An 18,969-nucleotide genomic window follows, 5' to 3' on the forward strand; every position below is an offset into this window, starting at 1 on the left:
TTTAAATTTTAATTCAGGTGTACCAAAATAATTGTAATTATCGAACAGATTCGCACATGAAAAGTAGAAGACTTGAAAATACAAAAACAAGAAAAAAAATAGTATGAAGTTGACCACACTCCGTCAATTTAGGTGAAGATTATTACTATTTTATGGTTGTATTTGATTTACAAAACAAAACAATAATAAAATAAAATAAAAAAAGACACTAGAAGACTCTTTTAATGAAACTTTCTTGATGGGATTTGAGAATAATTATATAAGCATAGGCATAAAGAATATTATTATAAAAGCTTTGGTTCATGGTTGGGTTATGGGAATTGTTATCATTCTGTTTCCAGTGAATATCGAGTAGTAACATAACATGTGACTGAAACTTTGGTGTGTTTTATTAAATTTGATGGGTTGATGTTAATGATCCTCTGTTGGGATGAACTGTATTTCTTGTTTTTTGTTTTTTATTTTCTTTAATCTTACACGTTTTTGGTGGTCCACTATTGAATGTTATTGTTTGTTGGAAGTTTCATGATTCATCATAGTATATGGAGATGATTATAAGTTGATTTGTTTGGCCGGTTGAATCGTTTTATGAATTATATATGTATTATTAAAATCTATAACATATAACCAGTAAATTTCGCAAATAACATAGCTGCTCGCAGGGTTTGAAAAGCGTGGATGAAAGCAAACCTTGCCCTCTAACGTTAGGGTTAGACCACCGACACCTAAACAACATGTGTATACACGTGTATGTATTTTATCTTTTGTTTTTCTATAATTAAAAGACTAAACACTAAACAAATGTCATTAGGAAAGATCCCAATACCAACTCATCTTAAAAAAAGGTTTTAGGTAAGTTTGAATAAGTTATGTCATTAGAAAATGATGTGTCGAGACATTGTTAAATTGTTTGTCAACTATTTTAAATCTCTATCACATCTCTTATCTGTGTATAATAAATAAAAATATTTAAGGACACCTTACACAATCCAAGACCCTTAAGTTTTCTTTCTTCTATTAAATAGAATTAATGATTAAGTTTTCATATAAAAGTGTTTTCTGGATTATCTCATAATACTTCCTATAGTATCTCACATTTCTTTCTTTATTCATACCTACTTCCAACTTCATTTCTTTTTAAGAAAACTATAAGAGTGTCCACCCGATGCAGCGAGAAACACATACTTTGATAATCATGTAATAAATTTGCGGGTGTTCTATTTCGTTTGAAACTGCATGACCGTTCACCGGTTTAGTTTCATGGTTGAAACCAAAGCATGCCGTACATATTAAAATGTTAACTATTTACTTATTTAGAATTAGATATGTTTTATAATATATATTAGACATAGTTAAAATATAGTTAAACAAAATTTTATTTAATACAAGCAAACCCGTCTATTGCAACTTTAATTTAGCCCAATTTCTAGTATAATTTTTTTTATAATTGTTCTTGTTATTATTTCGTCTTCTATTTATTCTATTAAGGTTTTTATTTATGTGAACAAAGTTATCTTTGTTCATAGTATGATTTTCTTAATAACGTATTACTTGGTGCTTAGTTTGAAGTGAAGATATATGCAAATTAATAATTTTTATTTTAACTTTTACTCAATTTTTTTATCGAAGTACAAACAATATCGGAACCTAATCGTTGATAATGGTTCGGCTTAGTTGGGTTTTAATTTTAAACATTTCAGTTTCATTTTTCGACGACAAAAAAACGTGTAAAGTTGGCTAATGGTTTAATTTAAAACCATCAAAACCAAACCCGCGAACACTTTTGCATAAATTGTTTTTTTTTTACTTAGAAAACTAAAGCAATATCATACTCAAATTAAAGATAATTAAATGCTCATTTTTATAATGTTATTTATTTTAAAAAATATTAACTTATGAAAAAAGTATGATCGTTTAAAAATCGTATGGGTAGTTGAGTTAAAAGTTAAAATATAGTAATGAGTTAATGGCCATTTTCGTCCATGTGGTTTGCTGTTTTCGCCATTTCAGTCCAAAGTTTGAAATTTTGTCAATTTCGTCCTCACGGTTTTAAAAATTGGCCAATTACGTCCCACCGTCTAACGACATCCAAATATGTCGTTAGTTTCAGGGGTATTTTCGTCTATTACACATTTTAATAATTAAAACTTAATTTATATATATTCCTTATACATACATATATATATAACCTAAAATAATATAATCTCTCTCTCTCTCAACCGGAAGTCCGGCAGCCACCACCAACCCACAACCATCGCCTATGACCACCTCATCCTATCAGCCCCACCGCGTGTTACCAAGGCTCCACTTTCATTATCTCAGCCAACAACATGCTTATATCCATAGTAATATCAACCGCCGGTTGCATTAGACCGTCCGCCGGAGCCATTGGAGCATCTAGGATCTCCGGAGAAACTACCTGAACCTGCGGATTCACATCCGATGCGTCAGTTTCAACGGCCGTGAGTGCCGTTGCCGGAGACGGTTGGAATTCAGCCATGGTTATTAGCTTACAGAGCGTACACTGTACACCAGATTCGTGGTTATATAGCCCAAAAAATATAAACGTGTTTGGTAACACGCGGTGGGGCTGATAGGATGCGGTGGTTATAGGCGGTGGCAGTGGTGGTCATAAGTGGTTGTGGGTTGGTGGTGGCTGCCGGACTTCCGGTTGAGAGAGAGAGAGAGAGTTTATATTATTTTAGGTTATATATATATATATATATATGTATAAGGAATATATATAAATTAAGTTTTAATTATTAAAATGTGTAATAGACGAAAATACCCCTGAAACTAACGACATATTTGGATGTCGTTAGACGGTGGGACGTAATTGACCAATTTTTAAAACCGTGAGGACGAAATTGATAAAATTTCAAACTTTGGACTGAAGTGGCGAAAACAGCAAACCACAGGGACGAAAATGGCCATTAACTCTATAGTAATATATAGGTAAAAGATTGAGGACCAATATTGTAACTTTAAGAAATGGAAATTGAAAATATTGTGAAGAAATTTCAATTTCAAATGCAGGTGTAAGGCTATGTGTAATGGGCAACAAATTTGGGCGATAGGGGGCGAGAACACCGGCCCCCCGGGGCGACAAAAGGGGCGAATTGGGTGGGGGCGATAGGTTTTCATCGCCTGCTTTGTGTGGGTGTGTATATTATTATTATATATGTTGTGTGTGTGATATAAATATATATACATATATAAGGGGCTACAACAACATTACACCCCTAAAACAAAATCCACAATTTCCTGACTGAGCGTCACATGACGCAAATCGCCCCATTTTGTAGCCCATCCACTACATATAGCCTAATGTAACAGTGACAATTTTGCTCATAGTTAACTTTATACCTTATGCATTAAATGTTGTAAATTACTTAAAATAAGTCTTAATTTACCCATTAGTAGTATATTATATATAGTATAGATAAATCATTGCCCACCTAGACTCCCGGATTAAACATTTAAATCAATTAAATTAATAGTGTTCCGTATGATAAATTTTTGCATATACGAAGTTTATTAATGAAATTATATGAGCTTTCATGTTTTAGTACATACCGTGGGTACGTCATTGCAGATTTGCTTCAATTGCATTTAAAAAATTTGCTTTTGACTATATTTAAGTGCTAATTATTATAATTAAATTTTCAGTTAATATTAATAGTTCGAAATAACAATACAAATTTAAGTCAAATTCTCAATACAAATTTAATCGGTATAAATGATTGAAGAATTTATAATCTTGTTTGCTGAGGGCAACCTCAAGCTAACCCCCCCCCCCCCTCCCAAAAAAAATACGCTTACCTTATCTTTTTCTCATTGACAGTTAACGTTAAGCTTAAAGTATAGATAAATGAATATCATGAGGATTCTTGGGAGGTTCAGGATCATCGGTATGGCAATCCTGCTAGGAAACGTTTCTTATTGGTACCAAAATGGGTGTGGTAGTGTTGTCACCGGCACCGAGCTATGCCAAACCCACCCCACACCCTACCCCGTCCACCCTTAGTAAAGAAATAATTTGCCTTCATTTTTCTATTGAACGTTTCAACCTTCATATCTCAGATATATTTTTTCTGACACTTGTTCGGCCTTCAATATATGTTTGTTATTAGACCACTTGATTATTATGTTTAATAAAATTGTATTTAGAAGTAATACTAGACTTTATTATATTTATTATTTTGCGATGTCTTACGTGGTAAGACTTAGACTTATGACATGATCTTGGTATGCATGGTTCGATTACCCGTTTGTTTATGTTATGCATTAAATAGTTATTATGTTATCTAAGTTGTTTTACTTGAGCATGACCCTGCTCAATAGTGTGACGGTGATTGGCGAGTAGACAGATTTTATACCCCATCATACTAGTATACATTTGAGTTGTTACAAGCCTAACAAAGACGGTTTACCAACTGAACACGATGATTATTACCATTAGAGTTTCATCAAGGATTAACAACACCACCTACAATCAGATATTCATATGACAAGAAATATTCCGTCGACGACTATATTTTTAACTGAAAATAAAAGACAATTTTCTGTAGAAATTAAATGCCCTCTTTATACATCATCGCTTATTCGATCATTTAATAAACGACATCAAGTATTTAACTAGAAACAAATATTGAAGAAGCTCAAATCATTGATCTGTGGAGGATCTGAGTAGTCAGAGTTGGTATATATCGACAAAAACTACAAATCACTGATCTTTGACCTTGTTGTTATACTGGTTGACCAATGCATGTGTTTGAAGACTAATTATGATTTGGCAGGTTTGATGAACGGATAGTGGTGGAGATATCATAATATTCTGCTCTAGTGCTGGTGGTGGCAATGGTCGTAGAGATTGCTAATAAACTTACCTTTGTATGATTCAACCTTTTAATAGATCCAATTATTCTAAGTTCTATTTATACAATAGTACGTTGATGATGATAATTGGAATATTGTGTTTTTCTTTTGGTAGCACGTGGGGCTTGTAGACTATGTTGAGACCTTTTGTTGTGTGGTTTTGTAGACTATATGAAGTGGTGGAACCTTTTCGTGACTCTACACTCGAAACTTTTTGAACGGATTTGACCCTCATAATATAACTTTTTTATTATTTTACTTTTATATACATTTTACCCGTTAAAATAAACCCAACTTGAATCAACCTATTCGATTGAAATCTGACTCAAACGTCCATACTCCATACGCTAAAATGAATATACGCTTGAGATCTTTTAAGAGACTGTTTGGTCACCTCTTGATGGTCATTAAGAGACAATATCTTAATGGTTTATAACCTCTTAATAGTTAAGAGACAACCTTAAGTCTGAATGGTAATATTAACTATTCAGACTTCCTCTTAACTTAATAACCATTAAGAAGTTACCTCTTAACCTCTTAATGGCCTCTTAATAGGACGAAATTGCCGTATCACATGAGTGGAAGCTAATAAAGAAAAAAACGAGAAAAAAGAAAATATTTGTTGGTATATACATGCTTAGCATAAACTGCTTATTTTAATGATATTGAAAATCTAAAATACATGACAAATGTTAATTTAACACACACATATTCATATAATATGTCTTTTATTTGCTAAAATAACCAAAAGCAACAGATCAAGAACTCAATAACAACCTCATAATCGGATTGTGATCAAAGAAAAACAGCCAACCTTTGATCAAAATCGGTTGATCTAAAAAAAGCTGTAAACTCATGATCGATTTCACGTCATAACGCCAAACAACCATGACATCTCTGAATGAAATTAAAAGATTGATGGCGTTTTCAAAACGATGCCAAATCAAGTACATGTTGTGTATCGAAGATGGATATTACGTCAAACGTGAGATTACATAAAACTAATCTTATTTATAAATATGCCACAAATTTATATTAGCTAAAATTTTTGTAAAAGCAATTTTAGAGTCAACTAATATATGAGGAATCTTTATAAAGTGGGGTATTTTCAAAATAGTTTAAATGAGAGTTGACTACTCAATAGAAATGAAAGTAAGAAAACAGGCATTAAGAGGGGTAGTTCGGGCAACGATCTGGTTTTTTGCTATTGGCACAAGCAGGTCCCTACTATCTAAGAACACTAGCAATGAAATCTCATCTCTCTGACTTAGGTTCCGAAGCTTGTCGCAAAGAAGAGAGGGAAAGAGCGGAAAAGCGGGTTTTACGTCAACAGTTCTTCCTCGTTCCGACAAAGAGTGTGTTTCCTTATTCTTTTTTAGCTTTGAGCTTGGTTCAGATTGGAGTTCTATACAAATGAATTATTGATTATCCAAAGTAGAAGAAACAAAAGATTTGACTACTTGTGTAAGGTGTTATGTTGCTTAGCGTGTTAAGACCATGGCCAATGCAAAATATTTAAGTTAGTGTATAAATATTTCCGTTTCCATTCCTTAATCAAGTTAAACACATGCCCCAGTAGCAGGTGCATATTACGTTGTATCTTGAACCGGCCTGTGGCGTAGGTTTGCGTCCTCCAGACCCGGTTTTAAGTTTTTGCTTTTTTTTTTGTTTTGTTTATTTTATTTCACTTTGTTTTATTATATTTAAATCATAACTGTTACAAGAAAATAAATAGTATTATTTTCACTCATTTAACGGATCGAACACCGTTAAATATTCAAAAATAAATTCTCGTTTAACAAAACGATCACCGCTAGACAATCAAAACAAGTTTTCGTTTAATATATAATTATAACTTAGTTATATATATATATAATATTAGTTTAGCTTTTCAATATTTGAAAATTGAAAAGAAACTTGTAAAAATATTTTAAATCGTTTACGCTTTTAATTCAACTTTTATAAAATTAATACAAAAAATACATTTAGCGTCTTATTGATCCCAAATTCGTTATAAACTTATTCTATTATGTCTAGTTCGTTTATTTTGATTAGACATTTATTTTTTTACTTTAAAATAGGATAAATCGGGACTTTCGTGGAACTAACTAGTTCACCTTAACTGTTATCATCTTCTCGTTACCGCTTTCCTTTATTCATGTGAGTTTTTCATAATCCACATTCTCTGTTTTACAATTATTTGGGGTGTAAAATGTTACAAGTTTTCTTCGTTAGTTTTGTTCTTGTTCACAAACCGATCTGTATTAATGTCATGCATGATACTATCAATTCTCTCATAATGTTTATGATGATTATACGTGAACTATGTGCAATGTGTTTACTGATTATGGTGGTTGGTACGCGAATGCAAACACGATCTCAGGGGGGGGGGGGGGGCAGAACATGCCTGCGCTACCTATTCTTCAACTTATGTTGGGAAAAATGGTGGTTCTCATTCCTCTAGTATTTTGACTTCGGTCGGGAGAGCGAGACGATTTATTTTTTTTTTCATTTACTTTATGATTGAGTATATTACATATTGGCATGTGAATGGTTAACTTTTACATATTATATATATTTAAAACTTATAATTTCTCATCAACATAAATACTGACAAAAACATATTATTTTTAACGTGGTACAGGTTGATTCAATGAAGTGCTAAGGATAAACCTTATTTGCTTTTCGATGTAATGTTATTTGACCTTTTATGAATATTTTGTACATGAACTTTTATATAATTATTGTCACCTAAATAATGTTACGAGCTTATTAACAATCTAATACCGCCTTGGCATATTCCGCCCAAGGTCAGGGTGTTACAGATTGGTATCAAAGCCGTGGATATATGATACGCGGTTAGAAATAGTGACCTAGTATAGTTATAGTTTATAATTAGAACCCGAATTGCATGTATACCGATGTGCTATGTGCCCGCATTTTAAAATTTTGTTTATATGCTCTATTTATCTTTATCTAGTTTCATAACGTTGCATGTACACATGTTCACACATAAATCCGAATCTTATGCCTAATCGATTTTGAATTCTTTATTTCAACGATTTTTGCGATATCTCAATGATGAAATTCGTGTTCCGATATTTTGATTTTTCGCTCTCCTTAAAGATGGTTTTTCGTAGACGGGTATGTAGTAACTAGAAGTAGGGGTGAGAAAAAAATGGTTTAGAACAGACAATACCGAGGAACTGAGACCGAACCGTTGTATTATAACCGACAAGTGGATTGTAGGGTCGGTTCTATGGTTTCAGATTTTGTTCCAAACGGGTATTGGTTCAGTTCCGATTCTGAATCGCTAAAGAATGAAAGAACCACTCAGAACCGTTTGTTCATAATTTTTAACAAAAAACTTAGAATTTAAGATCACAATATCTTAAAAAAAAAACTATGATCTTGATATATTAAAAAAAAAAACTAAGATCACAACCGCCATTCCTATATACAATTCCAAATCATGGTCTATCTTCACAATTTTTGGTCCAAATATTTTCACAAGCTCTCTGCTCTATCTCCAAAAGTTATATTCATGTATATATTCATTAACTTTTGCTTTTTATATACTTATTTATCTATTATCATGCTTGAGTTCTCACGTGACTATGAGAAACAAAGTTGTATAGTCTATTGCAGCATAACATAACCAACTTAACCGGTTCTGGGACAGAACCGATTAGCAAGAACCGTCTTTCGTAATTCTGGAACCGAACCGGTTTACTATAACAAGGTCCGGTTCCGGTTATATCTTTCAACTGTTTTTGATTCGGTTCTAACGGTTTCAAACCGTTACACAACCATATTGGGGGACAACACTTGCGTTCTGAACACTTGACACCAATGTTATTTAACATAAGGGTAAGCAAATGTACATAAATCCTAATCAGACGCGAGCCTAGGATGCTTCCCTGAAGGGTTCGGTGAGGGTGTGTAAGGCCCCGTTACCGGTGCCCTATTTTTGACGCTGGATTTACTCATAAACACAGTTCTAAATATCAGAGTTAATTAAAACTTCCGCGGAATATAAAACTTCAACCATAATATATATTACACAACCTTCAAATCTCGTCTTTAACAAACATTTCGTTATTTAAACATAAAACATAGTCTTTTAAAACATTATAACATTTCCTTGAGATGCCAGTATCTTCAATTCCATGTCATGTGTCCTCATCAAGCGAGCTGGCTCATTCTACTAACCTGCGTGCATACTAAAAGTCATCTACGCTGAGTGAGTTCTAGTTAATCAGGTAACATACAATACGTCCATACACATTCATATATACGCACCCGAAGGTACATATACATACATAGTTCTTTACCTTCCTTCGTACGTTCATACTATCATACCTTCCTTCTTTCCTTTTTATATATACACATATACATATACCACGTCCTAAAACATTCACATATATTATTAGGGTCTGTTTCCTACATTTGCGGATATTATTAGGGTCCGTTCCCTACATTCGCGGATATTATTAGGGTCCGTCCCTACATTCGCGGATATTATTAGAGTACGTTCCCTTCATTCGCGGATATTATTAGGGTCCGTTCCCTTTCTAATCATACCTTCCATACCTTTCTATACATTCATAATTATAACTTCCATACGTACATACATCAATTATATATCATAAATATATCAATCATATTTTAAACTATCCCTTGACGATACATGAAATATCCGAAGATCGTTCATGCGTCATCAAGCATTCATTCATACATGAATCATATAAGGCATACACTTACCACTTAAGGTAAGTGTATTAACTAATCTCATCGTGTATGCACATAGCCCCCAAAACATAACAAGGAAGTGGGGCTAGAAACTCACCTGAATGCGGTTACGTTCACCATTAATAGTTATTCCTTTCTTGAGTTGTGCACGGCTAACTGTATAATAATTACATGTATCAATTAACTATTACTACTCATATCATATTTCTATCTTTATATAACCCACAACGAACGGGGGTCCGGGGCAGCGTTCCTGGCAGCAGGGTTCTAGGGACGGCAGCCCCTAGCGGGGTCCAAGGGGTAGAGCCCCTGGCTGGGGTTAAGCTGCCTATAATAAATTTTATTTTCATTAACTGACTTAACACATTTTCCAATATGATTTTAATTTATTATGTAATTCGCTAACTCATTAGCTATAACGAATTAAGCCTAATTCGTTATCTAATTCGTTATATAATCTTCCTTAGTTCGTTATCCAGATTCGTCCCTTATTACCATCTGATTCGTCATTCCAATTCGTTATCTGAACATGACTTGATTCGTTATCTTAGCATAGCGAATGAGCCTATAATTAATCACCAGATTCGTTATCTTATTTAAGGAATGAGCCTATAACGAATCACTAGATGCGTTATCTTGTAACGGTCTTAACGAATGGGACTCATTCGTGTGACTTGATAACGAATCACTAGATGCGTTATCTTATTTAACGAATGGGTAGTTAACGAATTAAGGGCTGATTCGTTATCAAGTCACACGAATGAGTCCCATTCGTTAAGACCGCGTAACGAATCACCCAACCCTAACGAATCATCAACAGTTCTTATCCAGACTTTGACTCAAGGGTCAAAGTCAAAATCGTCAAGAACAATAACAGTCAACGGACCTCAGATATGCGATAAAAACCCCCGATTCTTAACGAAATAACATGATTTTGGTATCATTGAACTCGCAATCACATCGCCTACAAACCCTAGGTGTCCAATCAGCCACAGATTCGTGTTTAAAGGGTGCGATTTGTGCATCTTTGTTACGGGTTCTATAGGTTAACAATTAACCTAGCAAATGAACGAATTTCAGTAGGATTTGCTTTGTTGGATTCGTTTTTACCATATGCATACAGATATAAGATTTCCTAGATGAATCCGAACCTAAATAAACGATTTCAGATTATAAACATACCTTAAACGAGTTGAACTACGAACACGAGCTGGTCCTTGATGTAGGTTCGGTTTCACAACGTTCTAGCACCAAAAATCTCAGGTTTTCAACTTCGGATCTAGGCTCGGGTTAAAGGATAATGTTTGTGTGTGTTTTCCAAAGTGTAGGCTATGGTGTAGAGATAGATAAAATGGAAAGGATTAGGGTTTAAGGGGTATTTATACTCCCATGGACCTAAGGCCAATTCCATCTCTTATTCCATCTTCTAAAGTCCAAGCCCGCCTTCTATTAGTTAATTGTCTAAACCAATAAACGACACACTATCAAATAACGAAATTTCATTTATTATTATAATCGAAAGTAGGATGTTACAGGGTGTTGAAACATATTAGGCCAAAACATACCACACCAAACCAAACGTCATACGAACCAAAACTTTAAGTCGTCAACGTGACCAAATAATTTACACTCCCACTCTTAAATTTACATGCAAGTCATGGTGATTCATGAAACTTATGATTCAAACTTCAGTTCTTTATTTGAGGTTTTTATCAAAAATTCAAAAAGTTATGGTGATACATGAACACTCGATTTTGCAAATCGATTTCATTGTTTATATTAAGTTTGTATTGGAATATGAAAATCCATGGTGATATATAGATACTCTAATTTCAAATTTCATATAGTTTTCATATGATTTATATTTGAAGTTCAAGTTAACTTGCTGGATTTAATTTTTTATCTCAATTTTCATGTGGCATGATTTAAATCTGTTGATTTAAAATACGAATCATGTCTGTCTCGTAGCATGTATTCTTGATTTCCTCGACGCCCTGCCAAGTACTCAAACCGTAGATTAACTCCCCAAATTACCATGAAATTAGCGGCTGTAATCCAAGATATGATGACCAAAATTCACCACAACCTCATTGCCATCTCAAACTCCGCTTCTCCGGGTTCACAAACGAACACTTGTAGCTTCAAAATCTTCACTAATGTTTCACCTCTTAAATTTTAAGGGTCCCAAGGTGCCACTGCTTTACTTCAGTGGTATGAAAATATGGAGAGCACTTGCCTCCATATTGAATGCCTGTATGAAAAGAATACCCAGTTTACCTCAAGCATCTTCGAGAAAAGGGCACTTACTTGGTGGACTGAAGAGAAAAACGCCCATGGTACAAAAGTAGTCATGGCATTGCCATGAGATGAGCTCAAAGACATAATGACCAAAGAGTTGTGTCCTCCCAATGAACTTATGAATCTTGAAGTGGAATTTTAATATCTCAAAAAAAAAGAGTGGTGAAAACGTAGCTTACACAACTCGGTTTCATAAACTCAGTCTTTTAGTACCGCATCTTATTAGTCCTTTGTCTCGTTCCATTAAGAGATACATTAGGGGTCTCTCAAGACAAATTCAAGACTCCATCTTGAGTATCTCTCCTAAAGCTCTCCGATATGCCATTAACCTTGCAGCAACCCTATCCGACAACCACCTTAAATTAGAGACTTTAACGCGTGAGGATACTTCAAAGCCTACCAAAAAGGCTATGACCAAACTGCCAAAGAGGTCAAGGCCGAACTACCTTACGAACCCACCACCACCAACAACAATAAACACAAAAACTCTGCCCTAACCGACCCAAACCCAACACAACCTAAAATACCTAAACTCAACACAACAAAAGGCATACAAAGGGACACATCCTATGTGTGACACATGTCGATTCCATCACCCACTACCATCAAGGCCAAGTATGTTCCAACATTGGTCGCTTCATCAACTCATGTCTAGCGCCTACGCGTAGTCAACATCACCCATCCATCCCGCGACCCGTTTCTCAACCATTTACCCAACCATATGCCATAGCCTGCTACCACTATAGTGACCCAAACCATTTACGCAACACATGCCCAAAACTTGTTTATCAAATTCAAACCTACCCTAACCAAACCAACCAACTTCAAGCTTATTATTTATCAAGCTTAAGCCTCCCAAACTCAAAACTCAAGTCGATAAAATCTTAGCCAACCAAGGTCAACCAACACAAGCCCAACCCATTAAAGCTATTCAAACCCAACCAAACCAAGCTTTTCAAGCTCGAGAAACTCAATCCAGTAAGAGTACGCAAGGACATGTGTACTACATCAACGCTAATGAATTTCAGCTTAGAAGTCATGCCACCACCCCACACTAGCCCATGTACCCAAGACCCGCTACCTTCGAGAATACAAGCGCCGCGAACAACATTTCCTTGCATTACTATCTTTGTTTTGTTCTTTTCTTTATGTTGGGATAATGGATTCATGTACTCTAAATTTTCGATTATATTTATGAATTTATGTTTGCATTTGTTTGATTTATTTACATTTACTCTCCTCATAAATCACGACACACATTTGTATGTATTATCCATGGAATTTGGTTTGCTTACTTTTGGTAACTTTTCACTCAACAGTCTATGACCGGAGCCACGAATGTAATCGTTTGTGGGGATCAGGACTTTGATCATTGCTATGAACATAATTATCTAATATGAACCGTAACCATACATTTAGCTACCTATGATCAGTTACCTTTAAAATGGGACTGCGTACTTAGTTAAGACATAACTATCTAATAGAAGCCCTATGTACCTATTGATGTTATTATTTTAACAATTTGTCAATTCATTTGAGATCTTACGGTTATCTCAGTACATGCCTTCAAACTTAATCCTTTTCCTTAACAACAAAACTCCCTCGCAATTAATGTTGTGTAACATTGTTAAGGTCTTCATGTAGTTATTTAACTTCTCTTTATCTTGACATTTTCCTGTGGTTATCATGGTGTGTTTGTCTTTCTTGACCTCTAATGTTTCATATATTTAACTGATCTATTACAATTCCAGTAATTACATTCATTTATTGTGTTATCTTTGACAAAAAGGGTTTCTTTTTGGCTTTAATAACCCATTAATTTATTGCGTCTTTCAAAGTTCTATCATGATACTCTCGATCCTAAAAATTTTGTTACTTCATTATTTGTAATCTCAATTTGTTTAATTATTTTGTTGTATATTGTTAATATTGATGTTACATTCATTCATCATGATATGACAAATGTGTATTTATGAAGATATTAATGTAACAATATTTTAATGAAAAGAGGTATTTTAGTATTTGCTTTTATACTTTTTAAAGTGAAACTTAAATTATTGATAGCATTTATTTGTTATTATTATTACTGGGTCAAATTATTCTACAAGGAGGAACAAAAATGAGAATGATGGGAAGGATTTCTAGCCACACAAAAAAACCTCTAAAAATTAAAAATAAATAAATAAATCATAATGTAAGGCCCCGTTACCGGTAGCCCTACTTTAGTGTTGGATTCAGTAATAAACGCGGTTCTAGATATCAGAGTTAATAAAAACTTTCGCGGAATAATATAAAAGTCAATCATTCATTACAACATCCATAACGTGTCTTTCAAAAACATAACATAAAACATAGTATTTCAAACATTACGACAATCTCCAGATGCCAGCCTCTCGGATCCTGCCAGGTGTCTTCCTCAAGCCAACTGCCTCAGTCGATTAGCCTGCGTGCATACTAAAAGTAAGCTACGCTGAGTGAGTTCTAGTTAATCATACAACATACAATACATTCACATACTAGCTTATGCACTCGGAGGTACATACCTTCATATCTTCTTACGCACTTACTTACATACGTACTTTCATTCTTTCTTTCGTACTTACTTACATACTTTCATTCATACATATACATTTTAAAGAGCATTCCGCCCTATAACCTTTGCCGATATTATTAGGGTCGGTTCCCTACGTTCGCCGATATTATTAGGGTCGGTTCCCTTCATTCGCCGACATTATTAGGTTCGTTTCCCTACATTCGCGCTACTATAACATACCTGTCATTTACATACATTCCTTGACGATATGTGCAATCTCCGAAGAGCGTTCACGTACCATCAATATTTCATACATATATTGTTCATACATCATACATATTCATACATACGTCATTCATACATCATACATATCAATCATACCTTTAACTAACACTTGACGGCACAGGCAATATCCGAAGATCGTTCACGCACCGTCAAGCAATCGTCATACATAAATCATACAAGGCATACACCTACCGCCTAAGGTAAGTGTATTTACTATCACATCGAGTATGCACACAGCCCCGAAAACATAACAAGGAAGTGGGGCTAGAAACTCACCTCAATGCGGTTGCGTTCACCGTTTACGGTTATTCCCTTCTTGAGCTGTGCACGACTAACTGTATAATAATTATACGTATCAATAAACTATCACTACACATATCGTCTTTCTAGTTTAATTAATACCCTCAACGAACGGGGGTCTGGGGGCAGCGCCCCTGGCAGCAGGGTTCTAGGGGCGGCAGCCCCTAGCGGGGTCCAAGGGGTAGAGCCCCTGGCTGGGGTTAAGCTGCCAGGTCAGCTTGAAAAATTTTTTATTTTCATTAACTGTCTTAACACATTTTCCATTAGGATTTTGGATCATTAAATAGTTTGCTACTTAAAAGTTCAAGGGCTTCTTTGTAATTACATTCTTCTTTTCTAAGTCCGGGGACCATTCTGTCATTCTTTTAAACTTCTGGTTCGTTACTTGGTTCTTAACGAATTGTGTTATCTTAACAAACTGATCCATGCTGCGAATTGAACCCTTTAACAAACTGGTTATTAAGCGAACTGGATCTTATAACGAATCGGTCCATAACGAACCAGTCCTGGTAACGAATTGGTCCATCCAATTCGTTATCTTTTCTAACGAATGACTATAACGAATCCGTTATCTTTTCCTTAACGAATCTAGACGCGAACTAAGGCCAGTTCGTTATTCTTTCCTCAGCGAATCAACTTAACGAATTGAACACGAACTGTAGCTAGTTCGTTATGTTCCCATAGACGAACCAGCTAGCGAATCACCTGTAATTCGTTAAATTCCCGTAGCGAACTAGGGTTAGGTCAGGGAATTTCAGAACATTCCCTGACATCCTCGTATTAAATTTTTCGGCGCCGCCGCCGGAAAACCGTGAACACGTCGGAAAAACGAGTTTTAACTTGTTTTTCACTGTTTTTCATCTCGTTCGATCCAGATCTGAGCTAGGGTGACCCCTAAGCTCATCATAGGTTCGGTTAATACCCGATTCCACCCGGATCTCGTGACTTAAACGGTTTAACGGTGTCGGCTCGTCGTTTCGTGACTTATCTAACGGGTTAAGCTCATACAATATTAAACTATCATTACCTCGGGTCGGTGCTCGAATTCTTTCTTGGTTTCGGCTAGAGAGAGAGAGCAAGATGAGAGAGATCTAAGTGTGTGTTTTTAAGGTGTATGGAATGTGTGTAAAATGAGAGAATTAATGGTGATTAAGGTTTATATATTTAGGGATCATGGGCTTAAGCCCATGGTCTTTCCTTCTTTCTTTCATACCCAAGACCATAACCCATATACAATTTCCCAACACTAGACCAACTCATATTCTATTCATCTAAACCGATAATGACCCACCATGAAATAAACGAAATTTATTTTATTATTATAACCAAAAGTAGGATGTTACACATAACTCAAAATATAATAAAAAATGAAAAAAGTAAAAACAAAAAAATGTTTCCACCGTCTTTCTCGTTCTCATAAAAAAAACACAATGACAAGTGAAAAAAATTTGTTGTGTCTTTTTGTTTATCATTGTGTTTTGTGCTTATTTTCGTCATTGATTGTGTCTTTTTTCCTTGACATTGTATCTTTTTTTCTTTATATTGTGTTATATTACTTTAATATTGTGTTATATTTTGTTCGGCATTGTCTAATAATTTGCGATCTATTGTGTCTTTTTTTAGTTATAATTGTGTCTTTGATTACACCATTGTGTCTTTTCGTTATTTTTTTTTTAATTTTTTTGTATTTTTTTAATTTTTCTTTTGAACGTGAATGATGGCGGAAACATTTTAGTTTTTATTTTTATTTTTTTCGTTTTTTATTTATATTGTGAGTTATGTTTTTTTTATTATTTTTTTTGAATATATTTTTAAGGGGTTTTTTGGTGTGGTCAAAAAATCCTTCTCACACTTCTCATTTTTTTCTCCCTTTGTATTCTAACTTTACCCTATTATTACTACCTAACCGTAAGTTACATACTTACATATAACTTTTTTTAATTGATCTTATTAATCAAACAAATGTTAAAAATACATTATTGATATACTGATATTTATTTATGTTTCACTTGTATATTTTAAATGATATTTAACTAGTTTTTGTTGTTTTTAGTTAAGATTTGTATACTACTAGCATATTTGTGTTTTGTAGGTTCTGGAAGTTGAACGTAGTTGAAAATGGCGAAAAACGAGTCAAAATATGCTTAAATGAGAAGCCAGAACGAATCAGAGTTGAACTAGAAGGATAGCCAGTCGGACCGGCCAAGCCGGCCCTCTATGAGTACATTGCGAGCCTCCCTGGTCGCACGGCGCCTAGAGGTTAAATTCCCAAAAATATTTTGTTTTGTCATGTTTAAGGCTCAGTTTCACTATATAAACACCATGAACCTTAACCTGAAAAAGACCCTACGAATACAAGCCGAATTTGGAGTTTCTTGTAGCTTAGGATTGAGTTATTTGGCGGTTTTGAAGGCAAGGAATCATCTGGTGAAGTGCTACTTGATCGAGATTGAAAACAAGGGTTTTATCGCCTTTAATGTATAATTTTTATTATTTTTCACCATGTTTTCCTTTATGATTATTGTTTTTGATTTTCTGATGCTAGGCTAAACATTATAGACTGCCTAGGCTATCGATGAACCTTTGTTAAAGTTTTATTTTCTTTGTTATACGCTTTCCGTTATGGTTTTAGAAATCAGTAAATTGTTTGGTTTATTTAATTGATGCATATGTGTGCTTGGTTTTGATTGATTAGTTTTATTATTCCCAGTGGCGTTGCCTAGGAATTTCTTCTTATGGGTTCGGGATTTTATGGTACTCGACTTTTTTCGGCGTCAAGTTTTCGAGCCTAAATGGGTCGGGTTGGATTGGCGGTCAATCAATAAAATACAATATCATCATCACAACAAAAGTACCATGTCAACATTTAATAAAATATAAAGTCATTAATAAAAAAAATATTACATATTATAATTGTTCCCTACGCGTTTTCATGTTTTGTAAACGATTCATACCATCTTCAATCATAACTTAAAAAAAAACTTCCTTTTCAATATAACAAATGCAAGCATCATTCATTTATGACCGTTAACTATCCGATTGCGCAAATCTGTCATCACATGCTTCATTGAAGAAAAACATCTCTCAACACCTGCTGTTGCAACCGGTAATTTCAAAAAATTACAAACCAAAGAATATCTAAAATGCTTTTTTGTTTCAACCATTTTTTTTTGCAAGATTAGATATACCATTCATGTTGCAAAACCTCTTATCCTCTCTTATATTATCAATGTATATGCGGAGCTCATTATTGAGACTTTCTCTTTGTTCATTGCTAAAATCATTCGAATACATCTCCGCCAACCTTAACATCTTGTCTTCATTAAATGCACTAAAGTTTCTATCCGGGCTTAAACTTCCCTTACACATAAGCAATTCAGTGGTTACCTCGTTAAAACGATTGCCAAGCTCTTGAATTTGCATATCTAACACGGTGTTGAAATTCTCAAACTCATAACAATGATGATTGATGATGCCCGTTTTTTTCCTTCTATATTTTGGATCAACGTATTGATCATCCATGTTGACCACTTCAATCTCATTTTCTTCCCAAAAAGATGTTACCTCTTTCTAAAGTGAATCAAATCCATTAAGTCTATATGCTTGTAGTTCTTGCTTAGTTGCTTTAACCATCTCCATTGAATTAAATATATCTTGATCCTTTCTTTGAATACTTTGAGACAAATTATTAGTAATCCCCAAGACATACTTCATCAAGTGTAAATAATATGCAAATTCGTATGTCTTCATGTATTTCCAAATTTCATTTGCTTGTCTTTGCTTCACATTAGTGTCACAATGGTTTCTAATATATTCAAGCACTTCAATAACCAACGGATAAAATTGAAGCAAACGGGTTATTGTTTATGATGAGAGCTCCAACATGTATCTCCGCCTCTTGCAAGGGAAAGCTCTTGATTTAA

The 18,969-nt window shown here is 34.4% G+C and overlaps 1 protein-coding gene across 1 annotated transcript; it reads right to left on the bottom strand.

The window, feature by feature from the left end:
* Positions 1–18,202: 18,202 nt before the first annotated feature.
* LOC143546497 (uncharacterized) lies at positions 18,203–18,568 on the bottom strand. Its single transcript, XM_077038156.1, has one exon. The coding sequence runs from the start codon at positions 18,566–18,568 to the stop codon at positions 18,203–18,205; it is 366 nt and encodes a 121-aa protein (XP_076894271.1).
* Positions 18,569–18,969: the final 401 nt, after the last annotated feature.

The sequence above is a fragment of the Bidens hawaiensis genome, unplaced genomic scaffold, assembly GCF_021521415.1.
Source record: "Bidens hawaiensis isolate Kalapana, Puna unplaced genomic scaffold, B.hawaiensis_p1.1 tig00014356_1, whole genome shotgun sequence".
Taxonomy (NCBI): domain Eukaryota; kingdom Viridiplantae; phylum Streptophyta; class Magnoliopsida; order Asterales; family Asteraceae; genus Bidens; species Bidens hawaiensis.